Raw genomic sequence first — 15,552 nt, forward strand, 5'->3', positions numbered from 1 at the left:
CTGGACTCGGCCGAGGGATTCAGGAACAGACACTACAAGCTACATTCATATATATGTAGAATAGAAGGGACAATGAAGCAGATTGCTAGAGACACGGAAGCTAGACAAACAGCAGACTAAAGCTTGGGCTTGGCTCCGTCCTCGAGCTCAGCAGCAGCGGCAGAGATGCACAGGGCATTGCGCTCAACTACCCATGTCTGGAAGATGACCTTGTTGCCCTCCTTCCACATCTCCGTCTTGAGAGTCTCGCCAGGGAACACACTACCCACGAATCGTACCTTGATGCTCTTGATGGCACCGTACGTCTTGAGGATATGCTTACCAGCAAAGCCAAAGAAGCACAAACCATGCACAATGGGCTGTGGGAACTTGCCAACGGCTGCAAATGCAGGGTCAACGTGCAACGGGTTGTAGTCACCAGACAACCTGTACAACACTGCCTGCTCCTCTGTCGTCTTTTCCTCCACAACAGCATCAGGCTTGCGTGCAGGCACCTTGTTGGCAGCTGTTGCAGCACCACGGTCAGCACCCTTCGACTCGCCGCCAAAGCCACCGGAACCACGGACAAAGATGGTTGATTCATTGTTGAAGATGACATCGCCTTGTTCGTCCTTGGTGATGGTACGCACAACCACTGAAGCAGCTTTACCCTTGTCGAGCACTTCAGCGAGCTGCGTGTCAATCGTCAACGTACCGGCCGTTGGGATAGGCTTCTTGATTTCCAAGAATTGCTCACCGTGCAACAAGAGCATAGGGCTAAAGTTTGGCAGGAATTCATCCCACTGGATACCCATCTGTGCATCAAACTGAGGAATGACACCAAACGTTGGCAATGCCTGGAAGTTTTCTGCATTCTCATAGACATAGTCGAGTTCAGTCTTCTTGGCACCAATGCCCAAGTTGTAGAGAATGACATCGCGCTCAGTGTAGGTGAATTTGGTCTGTTCAATAGGCGAAGCAATAGCCTTGTTGACCTTGCCGAGTGGCGTGTCATCCTCTTCCTCATCACCACCACCATTAACACGGTTGTCGGCATTCGCAAGGAAAGCCATGACGGTCTCCTGCGAGCTCTCTGGGTTGGTAGGCTCGCCCTTTGTGAAGCTGGTAATGTCCTCCCACTTCTCTGCAATGTGCTCGGGAGTCATCTTGACATCCACTGGGAAGCCGTGTCCTTCAGTGCGTTGCCATCTCAGACGACCAATCCAGCCGCAACCAGTTTCATAAACCTTGCCGTTGGCAGGAGACTCTTCCGAGGCAAGTGCCACGACAAGTGGTGCGACAAAGTCTGGAGACATGGCGTTCACCACTTCCTCAGGGGCAATCGTTCGCAGCATGTTGGTTCCGGCATTGGGTGCGATACAGTTTGTGAGGATATTGTACTTTTCTCCCTCCTTTGCCACAGCCTGGGAGAAGCCAAGGATTGCCATCTTGGCAACTGAGTAGTTGGCTTGTCCGAATGAACCATAGAGACCAGACACAGAGGAGGTGTTGACGAACCTACCGTATTTTTGCTTCAGCATGTGTGGCCATGCAGCTTTAGTCATCTTGTAGGTACCGCGCATGTGCACAGCCTGAATGATTTCCCACTGCTCATCCGTCATGGCCAAGAAGGATTTGTCTCGCAAGATACCAGCGTTGTTAATGACAACGTGAACGGTCCCAAAGGCATCGATGGCAGTCTTGACAACAGCATCACCATCCTCAACAGAATGACGGTCACCAATAGCTTCTGCACCAAGCTTCTTGCACTCCTCAACAACCTTGGATGGGTCGCCAACATCGTTGACGACAACCTTTGCGCCGAGCTTTGCAAACAAGATTGCATAGGCGCGACCGAGACCACCACCAGCACCAGTCACGATGACGACCTTGTCCTTGAAGTTGACCTTTGTGTCACCTTGAGAGTTGGGAGGCATGTTTTTGGATTGCTCAAGGACACCCATGTAGTCCATATCAGCTGCGCCAGTGGGGTATGTTGGTTTGTCAAAGTTCTCGACATCATCCCACTTGGCAAGGACAGCATCAGGCGTCAACGAAGCATCGGGCTTCAGCAAAGCACCAGTAGCACGCTCCCAACGAAGTTTGAAGACGACACCACCACCGAGCTCATAAAGACCACCGGAATTCTCTTTTTGCTCAGAACACAAAAATGCCACGGTTGGAACAACAAAGTCTGGCGTAACGAGCTTGAGCTGTTCCTCGCCCATGACTGTTGCCGTCATGCGAGAAGCGGCGATAGGGGCGATACAGTTGGTGAGAATGTTGTATTTTGCACCTTCTTTGGCAAGGGTATACGTGAATGCAATTTGACCCATCCTGGATACGTTAGCTAGCAGACCATAAGGAGAAGAGCATATACTTTTGCGCTGAATAGTTTGCCTGCCCGTAGTTGCCATAGATACCAGCAGCGGACGCTGTGTTGATGATGCGTCCGAATTGCTGCTTTCGAAACAGAGGCCAGCATGCTTTTGCGCAGGAATACGCTCCGAAAGTATGCACGCGGTTGATGAGATCCCAATCCTCGTCACTCATGTTCTTGAAGGCTTTGTCTCGAAGAATACCAGCATTGTTGATGAGAATGTGGACGGTACCGAATGCCTTGACGGCAGTCTCGACAATCTTGGCGCCATCTTCGACAGAATTGTAGTTGGCGACTGCCTTTCCGCCAGCCTTGATGATCTCTTGGACCACGATGTCTGCAGCACGAGAGTCTGCACCCTGTCCTTTAGCAGAACCACCAAGGTCATTGACAACGACATTGGCGCCGCGCGAGCCGAAGAAGAGAGAGTAAGCTTTTCCAAGACCGCCACCAGCTCCGGTCACCTGATGTTAGCGAATGCGGAAGTTGCTAGCAGACATACGATGACTGTCTTTCCATCGAATCTGATTTCACCCATGGCTCGTTGCGTTTGGGTTTGGTAGATGGGGGGTGAAGCTGTGGTTGTACGACTGTCGGCTCTGTGGTGGAGTTGCTGCTGCCCCGGATTTATGAAAAGTTCGAGCCGAGGCAGAGATGAAGCTCGAGCTCGCAACAAGCACGCCGACGACTATGTACTTACAGCAGAAGCAAGAGGATCAGTACTGTGCTCTCCTGAAGTCGTGCTACTTACTTAGGCTTCTCATGCTGCAAATGCTCGTGCGATCCAGCTCAATGCTATGTAAATTGCGCTGAAGGTTGACCCAGTAGCGATGATTATCCTTCCTCAGCAAGTCTGATACCACGCCAGGCTTTCTTACCATGAGGTAGACAATGAGAACAGACTGAATTTCATTGATGAATTTACTCGACAATCGAGAGCTGTGTGCCCGCAGCCCCTATACGACCGGCAAGGGAAAATGACTCTGACGTACCAGAGATCGAGAACTATGCACTAGAGGATAGGGAAGATGATGATGACGAGGCTGACTCAATGAAGCTTGTCATATTGCTGATGCTGATAGATACAGGTCGAACCATTGTGATGCCCTGTTAACGAGTAATTTGCTCAAAGCTCTGTGTCGTTTCATGTAGTCTTTGCTCGTCGTTAGCATCATCCTTGCCGTTCAGTTTGATTTTGTTGTCATCATCATTATCTCCTCCATCAACTGCCACTGCATCGTCTGCAAGCACCATCGCCATAGTGAACTGCTGAGATGACGCCTTAAGCCATTCAAGGGGGTTCTTGGCCGCTGTAGCGTAGGTTTTGGCGAACGCGCATGCATTGATGCTGAAGAAAAAAGAAACACTTTGCCCTCCACATGCTAGTCCTGAGCTACCCAGCGCTGTATGTTATGTCTTGTTCCTGGAAGTCTCCACCTTCACCAATTTCGGTCGTCGTCCGTATCCGCCCATCTGAATTGTACCTCCAATGCCGAGCGAGGAATTCATGTCAAGATTCAAGGGGAGAAGGAAGCGTGTACATGTCAATAGATTTTCTATAAATTCTAAAGCTTGGTCATCAGTGGGTATGGAAGAATACAAAAAGAGGAGAAGGGAAGAGAGCAAGTGCAATTCAGCAAGACTACTCACGCAGCACGGTTGCCCTCAACGGGCTCAGAGACCTTGGTTGGCAAGAAATCTGAGCGGTTGATGACAGCGCCATTGCTATCCCTTGCAACCTCCTTGCGCTCTGTGTTCCAGACTTCCACTTTCATACCACCGCGCACAACAGCAACACGCATGGAACCGAGCAAGTTGTGTGCACCGAGAGAGTGATCATACACACCACCATTGAATGCAGCAGTTGCATCCTTGCCAATCTGTGACTTGATGAGTGCTTGGCCACCTGGGTGTTGTCCAATAAAGTTGGTAACATCGTGCACGATACCAGCAACGAGAATGAGATTTTTGCGGTCTTCAGCATCCTTGGCCGTAGCAGCCTGGAACTCTGACCATTCCCACACTGGCAATTGGTCAACAGGGATACCCCAGTCGAGCTTGGCGCGTTGACGATCGAGCTTCTTTTGCGCCATCATGACTTTTGCTTGGCCAATAGAGTTGGATGAGAACTCTTTCAAATCAGAAGCAAGACCGAGAGCCTTGCAGACTTGAATGAGCCACTTGGTAGGGTCGTACTGCCACCATTGAATAGCATTGCGGTAGTCTGATGGGTAAGAGTGGTGAAAGTTGTGGTAGCCTTCTCCCAATGTTGCAAAAGCAGTCAGGATGTGGTCGCGAGGAGAGTGCCTGTCTTCGAATGGTTGGTCACCGAGCCAGTGAGCAAGTGAGTTGACACAGAATGTAGCATGGTGAACAAAGACGAGACGCAAGACACCGGCGTAAAAGTATCCACCGCGCCAATCATTCCAGCCAAGTCCAGCAACAAGTGTTGGAAAGATGAATCCCATGAAGAGAGCAACCTTGCCGTAGTGTGTGTGTTGGAACATGACAATTGGGTCAGCGTTGAGGTCGGCGATATCCGTACGGCCAATCTTCTTTGGGTTTTGCTTGAGAATCATCCAGCCGAGGTGGGAGTACCAGAAGCCCTTGCGGACGGAGTATGGGTCCTTCTCTGTGTCGGTGTATCGGTGGTGAGCACGGTGATCGCGCGACCACCACCTGATGGATCCCTCAACGGCACCGCCACCAAAGGCAGCAAGCGCAAATCGAAGGGGCAATGAAGCAGTGTAAGACCTGTGTGCCCAGAATCGGTGGTATCCAGCGGTAATGCCAAGGCCAGTGAGGAAGTAGTAAAGCACAGACCAGATGGCCGTCTTCATCTGCAGCTCAGTTGTCAATGCGCCGTAAATGCCAATCATTGGCACCACGACAAGAAGTGGTATGTGCAGCCAGTTGAGGTGCTGGTACCAATTGCTGGTGGTCCATGGCTGGTCAATGATGTGTGCGGGTGCGGCCTTTGTAATGCCTGCGCCAGCAAGAATGCCAGCATCCTTGTCAATGGGCTTGTCGACGCCGCCATCGACAGGGGTTTCAGTGATGTCCATAGGCTTAGGGACCTGGTTGATATCGGTCATCTTTGAAGATATGGCGAATGACTATATAATTGAGGGGCCCTGTCGCCTTCTTATATACACGGTCGCGTCCCTTCGAGTTTGCCACACTGCCACCTGGTCTGTCCCCTGCTGGCCCTGTTTGGCTGCGTGTCCCTGAGCCTTTGGCCTCGTCGTCGCCTGGCTCGAGGTGTTGGGATCGCGCCTGGCCAATCAGATCCCCTCGAGTTTGCGATCCAGGGCTCGGCTATTTTCGGGCGAGACTCAGGCAAAGTCAAGGCCAAGACAGCGTGGGCTAAGATCAAGATATAGTCAAGCTATACGTTGACTAGGCTGACTATGCTGACTAGGCTGACTATGCTCAGGTTGCTGACATGGTACTAGCAACTATACTAGTGGCATAAATATCAATTGACCTCCTACTTATGATGATGCTAGACTATTCACCTGCTTGTCACACGATCAACCCAGTACTGAGCTTGAGGCTAGCAGTTGCAATTGCCAGCGCCTTGTACTCGGTACCGGCCTACGCTCGAGGTCCATCTTAAAACGCGTGTACGATGTACAGAGTACAGTCAATACTGCCCGCACGAGCGGCAGCACCGTAATTCGAAAGGCCAGCCCACGCAAACGTCACCGGTTTCACGGTTTCACCCGCACTCTTTGACAGCTCCTCCCGAGGTCTCGCCACGCGGGAGAATATAACCTCGAGCAGATCTATTCTTCAGATGGCCTAACTACACAGTGGCAACACTGGCAAGATATCTTCTCATGTTAAGCATCACCTGCAGAAGCCGGTGGAGTCGTCTCAATGTCAACCACAGGGGCCAAATTTGCTGATGCACCTGCAGTGACGGGCGGCGAGGTGTCATTCATGATGGATTCGTCAGGCCATGAAGCCGCAACGTCCTGCTCAGTCGCAATGACAGGCTCAACCGTCTCCCCAATTTGAAGCAGACCAAGATCATGCTGCGCCATTACCTCTTCCTCTTCCGCTTCATTCGCTCCATCAGCCAAACGCATCGATGTACGTGCCTCGCGCCTTCGCGAGTCCATAGGCACAACAGTTTTCGGCTTGCACAAGGTGAAAGCGCGATTCAGCACCTCCTTGCGCGTAATCTTCACCACTTTGGCTTCCTTGATTTTGTTGCGCCGAACAGTCGATGCGCTAGGCGATGCAGGAGGTGCACCTAGTGTATCTGCCTGGTTGTTCTCATTGTTGTCCTCAATGCCCAGCTCTGCATCAGTCATGTCATCCACAAAGTTGTAGAGCGAGATATAGCAATCAATAATCACATCATCCACTTCAGCCGTTTCATAAAGTCCACCGTTCAATTTTCGCAAGTCATACAACTCGCGCATGACAAAGAGGGAAGGCTGAATAAAGTCTGGGATGCTGACGACTTGTTCCAAGCGTTTCGCCGCCGGCACAAACTCATCGCTCATCAATGACTCCAAAAAGGCCTCTTGTAGGCCGTTTTCCACTTCATTGACATCCAACATCATTGTAATGTATTGCATACACATCTCCTCCCATACTTGCTTGTGATCCAGAATATTGGCCATCGCTTTACGCGCACGCCTCATAAAATTCTTTAGACCTTCGATATCGCCTTGCTTGACGAGCAGGTCAACATACATCATGGTGTAGCGTTTCGCATAAACGAAATGCCGACCCGGTCGTTCCGTCTCTGGTCGCCAGATGCTGAGCAGATTTCCGCCAGATCCCTTGACGGTGAATAAACTTTCCAAGCATGCTTGTGCCAGTCTTTGTGGTGTTGCCTTGACATCCTCCTCAAGCTCAAATGAACCATAGCCTTCCAGTAATAGTTGCGCTTGTCTGTGGATCGGGCGATGATGCCATTGCTTCTTGTCTGAAAGTCGAATCGCTTGAAGCGTTTTAACAATGACTTCCATCACATCGCGTTTTGTAAAAACCTCCTCATCCGTCAATGGCAAGAGATCTGCAGTGAAGGGCGTGTCTCGGAGGTATTCAATCGCCACAGGAATCGACACATCGTCCGTCAGTACATACTTGGCCACACTGGACACGAGACGAAAGTCGGGCTCAATCAAAGGTCCATAGAAGCTAGAGGTTGAACCTCGCTCTGGTGCTTCTTGAATGGCCTTGACGAAGTCATCCAGCGCAACGGTCGGTGGTAAATTGAGTTTTGCGTGTGCTTTGCCAAGCAAGAGATGACACGTCCATTTGACTGAACACGATCTCGATGCCCTCGACAAACACTTGCACGCAACACGCAAAGCCATGGGCAACGTCACGCCAGCAACTTGCTCTTCTCGGGGAGACTCAAAGCCTCGCTGGAGATAACGCGATGCATGCCGCTCAAAGACGCACATCTCAAATGGGCCGCGCGCAGCACTGTAGATTTGCAAGCCAAACTCGTAGAGAAGGTCGCAAAAGCCCACTTCAGTCAAACCGCTATCTTCTTCGCCGCGTCTAGATTGCTGAATGGCAATACTGACAGCCATCATCGAGCAAAGGAGAGCTGATTTCCGTAAATCGCAAATGGTCTTTTTATTGGCCACGATGCGTTCGGCATCAGACGATACCTCATGGTCGGCGAGAGCGCCGTATGCAAACGCCAGTGATCGCCAGCTCTCCACGCGTCCAGGTTGTAATGTGAGATCCCAGTGAAGGTAGTATCGCGCCGAGTCCAACTCATCGAAACCTTTGCCTGGTGTTTGCTTGTTGCGAGTCTTGTACAAACTCATGTGTATCCGAGCAAGAACGAGGTTGATGTCGCGATAGCCAGTCCATGCATCCATAGAGACGTCTGAGGGCTGAGAGACTTCCTTGAAAGGGAGCAATACGCCGCCAGTCAAACACTGCATAAACTCCTTGGGCACGATCTCACTGTCCAAAAACGCATCTAGAATGCTTTCGTTGCGCAGACGCATCTCATCCAACTTTAACGGTGGCCATAGCTTGTCGTGCACTTTTTGCAAGGCGGAACGCAAATCATTCTTTGGTAGCCAGAGTCCAGGACTGCGTTCTGTAACCATGGTAAAGAAGAATGGTGTAATGCGCGCAGCACTCTCTAAAGACAGTTCAATGGGCACGGCGCTATGCTCCCATGGCCAGAAATTGCCAACAACAAAGCCAAGGTCATACCGACAATGAAATACCTGAACAAGGTCATTCTCCATTTCGACGCGGTTGAGACGATAGATTTCATCCTCAAGCAGCGCCAGCAACAGTCCATCCGCCAACGAACAGTATCGACGCGTGCCAAGCTCTTCGTGAAGTGTGCTGAGCAATGCGCCAAGCTGTACACCTGCATCAGCAACCTTGCGCGCTTCCAAAGCTCGAGCAAAGAATCGGTAAGTGATGACCCAGAATTCAACGAACCGCCGACGCAGCAAGTCTCTACACTCGACCCAAACCTCGCCATCCCTCAATGCATCATCGTTCTCTGCCATGTAATCATCGTGGTAGGCAGCAACCATACATAAGGTGCCAAAGGTTGTTAATGCTTGCATGCAGCGGACACACTGCTCGAATGTAAGTGTGTCGAGCATGTGTGAATTGACAAGATGAGCAACATGGCCTACCACTTCGCCACATCGGTGCATCATCTGCAAAACGGCCTGTTGCCTTGCTGGCCGCAGTAGTGTCTTGTAGTCTTGCTGAAATAATGAGGCATTGAGCTGCTCAAGTGAACATAGCGAGATGTAAACGCCCTTGGCTTGATCTCCTTGAGCAAAGCACGCATCAGCGAGCCACTGCCATAATTGTGAACGAAAGGATGTAGGAGCGTGCTGTAAGTACTGAGAGACGAGAAGATCTTTTCCAGACAATTCGCCATTCGGCAGTAAGATTGGCTCAAGCTCGGATAGCAGACGCTCATGATGACCGGTCGCATGATAGCCAAACATCTCGTCAAAGAAGCCCATTGTCTTGAACTTTTGAATTTCGAGATCGAGTGTGTTGCTGTCGACATGCTGCATTGCAGCGACATTAGGTAGCACAATTCTAGTCTCGCCAATCATGCCGCGGAGGCTCGTCAAGTCGTCGATGAGATCTTCTGGCGTGGCACCAGACAATTGACTTAGGAGTACACGAGCCCAAGCAAAGCGGCATTCCAGATTCGCACGTCCTGGCGAGAGGCAAAGCAAGAGGCGAACCTGTCCCGACCATCGCTGCGCTGATGCCAAGATGTCATGAGCGCATTCCTGTCGATCAGATTCGACGAGCGCTAGTCTCTGCTCTTCAACCAATTGATCCAAGCGCAGCTCAAGGATAGCCTGTGCAAAGTAAATGGCATCTGTCGAATCACTCTGACCTCGTTCGACTGAGAATTGAGCCTGCTTAACTTGACGCAGTAGAAGCAATTCATCAGCCATGGAAATTTTGCGCACCACGGCGAGAAGTTGAGTAGACCACGTCCCAATTAGGTACGAGGAAGACTCTGACGCAAGTAGCCCGTGTAACCAAGAGACACCCAAAGCTCGAAGAGGTGTTGGTTCACGATCGAGCAGAGGCAAAAGTGCTGACGGCATCGAGCCTTCAGTCTGCTCCACTCTTCTAATGTCTGGAAAAGCCAACATCATGCTCGCGGCGAATGAGTCTCCAGCAGCAGTATGCGTCATTTCCTTGCTGGCTTCGTAGAGCGGTTCAGACCAGTCGTTGTAGAGGAATTGTTTCAAGTCCTCATATGCACTGGTGGGCGACTCAGTCGTGTCATCGCCATTCAACGGCGGACTCGCATCAAGAGCAAGAAAGTCATTGAAGTGAACATCAATTGGATCAAACAAGCGATGAAGCCACTCTGTAAAGAAGAGTTGCCCTTGAGCGCCAGTAAGATTCATGGCAACTTTGACGCGCTTCGGACTTGGTGGCAGCTCCTGCTCGGGAACCTCATCCTCTTCTCGTTGCCGTTTATCTGGTGAAGCTGCTTGCTCCGCGTTTTCGGCATGCTCCAAATCGGGATGGTCATCGGCAGCAGGTGTTTCAGTCGTCACAAGGGCTAAATGCTCCTCGGGCGCAACTTCATCCTCAGTAATATCGTGTAACTTGGCGTGAGGCTGATCTGACTCCAATTGAGCACTTTCCGCAAGTTGCGCCGTTTCTGGTCTTGTCATTTTGTAGAGTCGAACGCCAGCAGGCGGCAGTGACTCTTGCTCACTGTAATGCTGTAGCAGCAAATTGCCCATAGACAGAGCAGACATGTCCCGTAATTGTAAAGGAGTGAAATTGGCAAGGCGATCGTGCTCTTCACCGTTTGACTTGATGACCAGACGATCGGACATTTCTGCGTCGCCGACTTGATGAATGCAGTCCACCAGCTTGACCAGCTTTGAGCGTACCTCCTCCGCATATGGATCAGCAGCATTGTGCCAGAACAGACCACGCGTCGCTGTTTCTGCTATCGCTGTGCTCTCTAGCAAAGACTCTAGAGCAACACGCTTGACGCGCACATCATTCAATTTGTCGCCTATCTCCAGTGTACGTCTCCAAAGAACCGTATCGTCCGGGTCAAAACTCAGTGCAGTCGCGTACGAGGCGAGGACGTTTTGAAAGACATTACAGGCCTGATCCTGCGGGTGTTGCTGCAGTTCAAAGCGTTGCAAGAGTAGCGTCGCATGATTACGATAGACCAGCGCAGGGAGCTTTGCAGCGCTCGATTGGAGTGCATCGGGCCCTTCACGCCGAGATGCTGTTGTAGGCTGCGCGTGTGATTAGCTGTTGCCCTTGATACATTGTTTAGCTGCCTACCTTGTCGGCATCTTGCAGGATGGACGATGCAATCAACTGTTCATACGCGATTGCTGCATCGTCTAGATCGCCTCTGTGATGCGCCTTGAGGGCCTCCTGGTAGAGCTTGACTGCATTCTCGAGCTCGACCTCGCGAATATGTTCCTCGCTGTCGCGTTAGCCTTGGCAAACCATGGTGTAGGGAGCAGTACATTTCATGCTCAGTCTCTTCTGGCTTGTTGATTGGATTGAAGCTCTAGTAGGTCAGCATACTTCCTCATGACTTGGGCGTGCTTGCCATTCATGTGTGTCCCTGGCTCGCTCGCTGGATGCGGGATCGCGCCAAAGACAAAACAGCAGCAGCAGCATCCACACAACCACACAGCACAGCAGCGTCATCACCGTTCGTCAAGCTGCAGTGCCAACAATCCGCAGCGTGTGTCCTTCTGTCGCTCTGATCTAGGCTCCATCGACTTTGCTCCCACTCCGGCGCAAGCATGTCGCAGAATGAGTTCCTCAAAAACACGCCAGAATTCATAGAGACCAACCTACAGGAGAGCTTGCTCGCACGCCAGGAGAGCAGTGCAGCCTTCAAGGAACTCGGCCCACCAGATCTCGTGCATCTCGCCAAGTCCAGTGGGCGACCCAATGCAAAAGATGTGGGGTCTTACCATTTCGTTACGGGTGTGGATGCCTCTTCCTCTGCATCCCTGGCTGCCTATCTCAATACATTGACGTATGCACTCGGTGAAGGAAAGTACAGTGGCAAGTCTGGTGGTTGGCGCATCGCTACAGGTATCTACTGCTGCTACAATGCCTTTTCTCGCGTGGACATGCGTGTCGAGGTGAAATTCCCAGGCAAGACGGAGGCCTACAGTATAGATGATCGGGGCACCAAGCACGAGAATCCAACAGCCGAGATGTGGCTAGAGACGTACCTGTCTGCAGTGGTGCGAGCGATTCTTTATTCAGACGATGCAACGTATCGCCTGACGGGCTGGCGAAAGCTCGACCCTGTACCAGACCTCGACAGCGAGACGCGATTCTTGGAAGCTGCTGAAAAGTTGTTTGAGAATGGCTGGCAGCTTGGCAGCGATCCAGACGTGCAAATTGCAACCTCAACGACAAATCACTTGACGTCTGCCTTGCTGCAGTACTTTAGATACACAGGTCGCGGACTCAGCGCTGTCAATCTGTTTGAGAAGCTGCGAGAGCGCAATCCAGAAGTCTCTACGTTGTTGGTGAAGGCCTATCTGGACATGGACGAGGAGATCAAAGCCGTCAACCTCATGTGCGATGCCTTGCTCAAAGTCCCTCTCAACTATGCGCTCTTGGATGTTCAGTGCGACTATCTCATGCAAAAAGGCCGCGGCGATCTCGCGCTACAAATCGCAAAACGCGCCGTCAACTGTGCACCTAGTGAATTCAGCTCTTGGGCTCGCCTGACTGAAGTCTACATTCTGCTCGACGAGTATGAGCAGGCTCTCCTCACACTCAATGCCTGCCCAATGTTTACATTCTACGAAAAGGACAACTATCGACTTCCTGTTGCCAAGACTGCGTCATTGCCAACACCGCCTGCAGCAGACACGGATGAGATTGCCAATGAAGTGAATGTCGCGTCTAGTGATGCCGATCAAGCACTCCTGCGGCTACCAGCACCAGCACTTCGTGGAACATTTGCACGTGCCTATGAGCTACTCACGAAGCTTGTTACAAAAGTTGGTTGGGATGCTTTGCTCAAGTCACGGTCACAAGTTTTTGTGATGGAAGAAGAGTATCGTTCACAAAAGGCACCTGCAGCAGGCAGTGTCTCTGTCAATGGCACAACACACGCAGATGATGATGAAGATAAACCAGATGAGGTGACCTTGGCTGAGCCTGTGATTGCACACACAGCGAGTGAGGAAGAAAAGCCAGAAGGCAGTCAAATCAAAGCTGAACCACAACCCAGTTTCCAGGATAAACGCCTGTGTGAGCGCTGGCTCGACAACTTGTTTATGGTGCTGTATGAAGATCTTCGCGTCTACACCATTTGGCGTGCAGAATCAACGCACTTCAAATCGCAAAACTTGAGTTACCGCAAGACGGGGCTTGAGTGGGAGATTCTCGGTGATTTGGCATGGCGTCTTCAACACGAGCAAGAGGCGGAGGAAGCCTATCAAGCTGCAGTGGAACAACAATTCAGCATCAAGGCTTGGCGTCGCTTGTTGGAGATTTATCAAGACCGGAGTGACTATGAGAATGCCTTGACCTGCGTGGTCAAGTCTACGACGCAGCAGCACCGATGGTATCAAGAGTACTCGCCTGAGCTACTTCGACGTATGCGGCGTATGATTGATGATGAGGGACTTGTCAAGGTGCAGAATGTGATTGCCAGCAAGACACTGCCGAGGCCGGCCTTGGATCTCATGAACCGCTACTTCTCATTCGCTGTGCGGTTCCAGGTAGAGGGTGCTGCTGTGGCAAGCAATTAGCTATATCTATATAGTTGCCCAGTCTGATAGAGCCCGGCAGAATAGACTGTCGGATCTGTGCACTTTTGATGTAGTCCAGGCCTCGTGTCGGGTCTCTTTCTCCACTTTCGCTTCCTCACGCGCAGAAAAGCAAACGGCGACACTCGACTGTGACCAGCATCAGCCTGTATTCTACAGCGTCAGCCCTCTCAGCTGTAGGCCCGGTCGTTCCAATAGCAGCAGGACAATCAGCGGATAGATTTCACAGAACTTCTCCGAAGAGTCATTAACATTTTGGACCCTTGGGTCACCGTTGCACCAACCCAAAGTGTACGCACAATGATACCTTCTCGCATCGCCTATGCGCTCCGGCCCAACTTCCACAACGCCATCTTCTCTCGTCCGCCGGCAAAGCTCCGTCCTACAGCCTGGTTGGATGGTCTACGTGGTGTTGCGGCATTTATGGTTGTCGTACATCACTGGGCGGATTGTTCCCATCCAACAGCGAGTCATGGCTTTGGACATATTGATGATCCCTTTGTGGATAGAGAATGGATCAAACTACCCATTATCCGACTTCTCTTCAACTCGGGCCACGCAAACGTCGCTCTCTTCTTTTTGATTTCAGGATTTGTGCTGAGTTACAAGCCCATCGAGCTCATTCACAAGCGTAAATTCGACGCCCTGCATGCAAACCTTTCGTCTACTCTGCTGAGGCGACCTGCAAGACTTTGCCTCCCTGCATTTGTCATCACTTTTTTCGTGTGTCTTATTGTGCGGCTGCCAATACATAACAGCACAGGCCTCTTTACGTACTACATTCCGCCAAAACCAACGTTGCTCGCACAGCTCTGGGACTGGTTCACTGATCTGCCAACCTTGCCAGATGCGTTCACCTGGGACATGATTGTTTGGCTCAAATATCACGCTCATTCTTGGACACTCAATGTTGAATTGCATGGTTCGCTCTGGGCAATCATGGTGTTGCTGGCTACATCGCGACTCAATGTAGCGCCTCGCATGATTCTCATCTCTCTATGGTGCATCTACTGCCTCACGCAAATCAAGTACTTCCCGTTCCTCTTTTGTGCAGGCATCTTGCTGGCTGAAGCATGCCACATAATGGGCCCGCCTCGTGATTTCCAGAAGCAGGCTTCCAAGGATCTCGAGACGAGTGCCTTGGGCTTTGATAGGGAGGATCAACTGAGTTGGCACGATATTGGTCCGCTTGAGACCATCACTTACTACTTCAATCTGCTTGTTGGTTTGTTCCTGGTTTCTGCGCCAAATCACTCCCCTCAAAACAAGGCATACTGGTGGTCTGACATTTGGATCCGTATGCCCATCTTTACTGGACTTGAGAACACGGATCGCGACAAGCAAAGGACACTCATCTCAATTGGTGCCTTTTTGATTGTTTCCAGTATCTTTCGACTCCGCAATATTCAGCGGCTGTTTGAGAATGGATTCTGCCAGTATCTCGGTCGTCTCTCCTTCTCCATCTACCTCATTCACGGACCCTTCCTCTACACCTTTGGACAATCCTTCATTGTTGCCATGTGGACAGTCTTTGGCGTTGGCAACTTTGCAGAGGGTCGGTTCAGTGATGAACGGACGGCACACTGGGCTACGTATGAGGTTGCGACGTTCCTGGGATTGATGATTCAGATGCCGTTTATCCTCTGGCTATCTGATATCTTTGAGCGGCTGGTGGATGAGCCGTGCATGCGATTGACGAAACAGTGGGCCGATCACTTCACCATCAAGGAAGAGAGTGACCGTCGATAGTTTCTAGGTGCGTAGAGTGTAGCACATAATAGCTGTGTATGTGACTGTGGTTCTGCGGCTTCGGGAGCGGCGCGGGATGAAGTAGCAGTCACAAATTGGCTGAAATGATGCGCCACCAGATTTGACAGGAAACAAAAAAAACATTCCAAGCGCAGCAGGATT

At 51.1% G+C, this 15,552-nt stretch overlaps 5 protein-coding genes across 5 annotated transcripts; 2 read left to right on the forward strand and 3 right to left on the reverse strand.

Annotated features, from left to right (window-relative positions):
- Positions 1 to 116: 116 nt before the first annotated feature.
- Positions 117 to 2,897, reverse strand: BCR37DRAFT_346096 (uncharacterized protein; the record flags this gene model as incomplete). The annotated part of the gene is made up of 3 exons (XM_040867662.1): positions 117 to 2,316; positions 2,360 to 2,823; positions 2,862 to 2,897. 3 exons carry the CDS (start codon positions 2,895 to 2,897, stop codon positions 117 to 119), a joined length of 2,700 nt encoding a protein of 899 aa, XP_040725978.1.
- A 993-nt stretch (positions 2,898 to 3,890) lies between these two features.
- Positions 3,891 to 5,620, reverse strand: BCR37DRAFT_378649 (putative stearic acid desaturase). The gene has a single exon (XM_040869090.1). The coding sequence runs from the start codon at positions 5,452 to 5,454 to the stop codon at positions 4,006 to 4,008; it is 1,449 nt and encodes a 482-aa protein (XP_040725979.1). The 5' UTR covers positions 5,455 to 5,620; the 3' UTR covers positions 3,891 to 4,005.
- A 584-nt stretch (positions 5,621 to 6,204) lies between these two features.
- BCR37DRAFT_386717 (uncharacterized protein) lies at positions 6,205 to 11,341 on the reverse strand (the record flags this gene model as incomplete). Its single annotated transcript, XM_040870469.1, has 3 exons — positions 6,205 to 11,118; positions 11,168 to 11,311; positions 11,339 to 11,341. 3 exons carry the CDS (start codon positions 11,339 to 11,341, stop codon positions 6,205 to 6,207), a joined length of 5,061 nt encoding a protein of 1,686 aa, XP_040725980.1.
- Positions 11,342 to 11,456: 115 nt separating this feature from the next.
- On the forward strand, positions 11,457 to 13,924 carry BCR37DRAFT_275905 (Chs5p-Arf1p-binding proteins-domain-containing protein). The gene has a single exon (XM_040866787.1). It carries the CDS (start codon positions 11,644 to 11,646, stop codon positions 13,621 to 13,623), a length of 1,980 nt encoding a protein of 659 aa, XP_040725981.1. The 5' UTR covers positions 11,457 to 11,643; the 3' UTR covers positions 13,624 to 13,924.
- BCR37DRAFT_275933 (acyltransferase family-domain-containing protein) lies at positions 13,783 to 15,516 on the forward strand. The gene has a single exon (XM_040866789.1). It carries the CDS (start codon positions 13,942 to 13,944, stop codon positions 15,388 to 15,390), a length of 1,449 nt encoding a protein of 482 aa, XP_040725982.1. The 5' UTR covers positions 13,783 to 13,941; the 3' UTR covers positions 15,391 to 15,516.
- The last annotated feature ends 36 nt before the right edge of the window (positions 15,517 to 15,552 follow it).

This window comes from Protomyces lactucae-debilis, assembly GCF_002105105.1.
Source record: "Protomyces lactucae-debilis strain 12-1054 chromosome Unknown BCR37scaffold_7, whole genome shotgun sequence".
NCBI lineage: Eukaryota > Fungi > Ascomycota > Taphrinomycetes > Taphrinales > Protomycetaceae > Protomyces > Protomyces lactucae-debilis.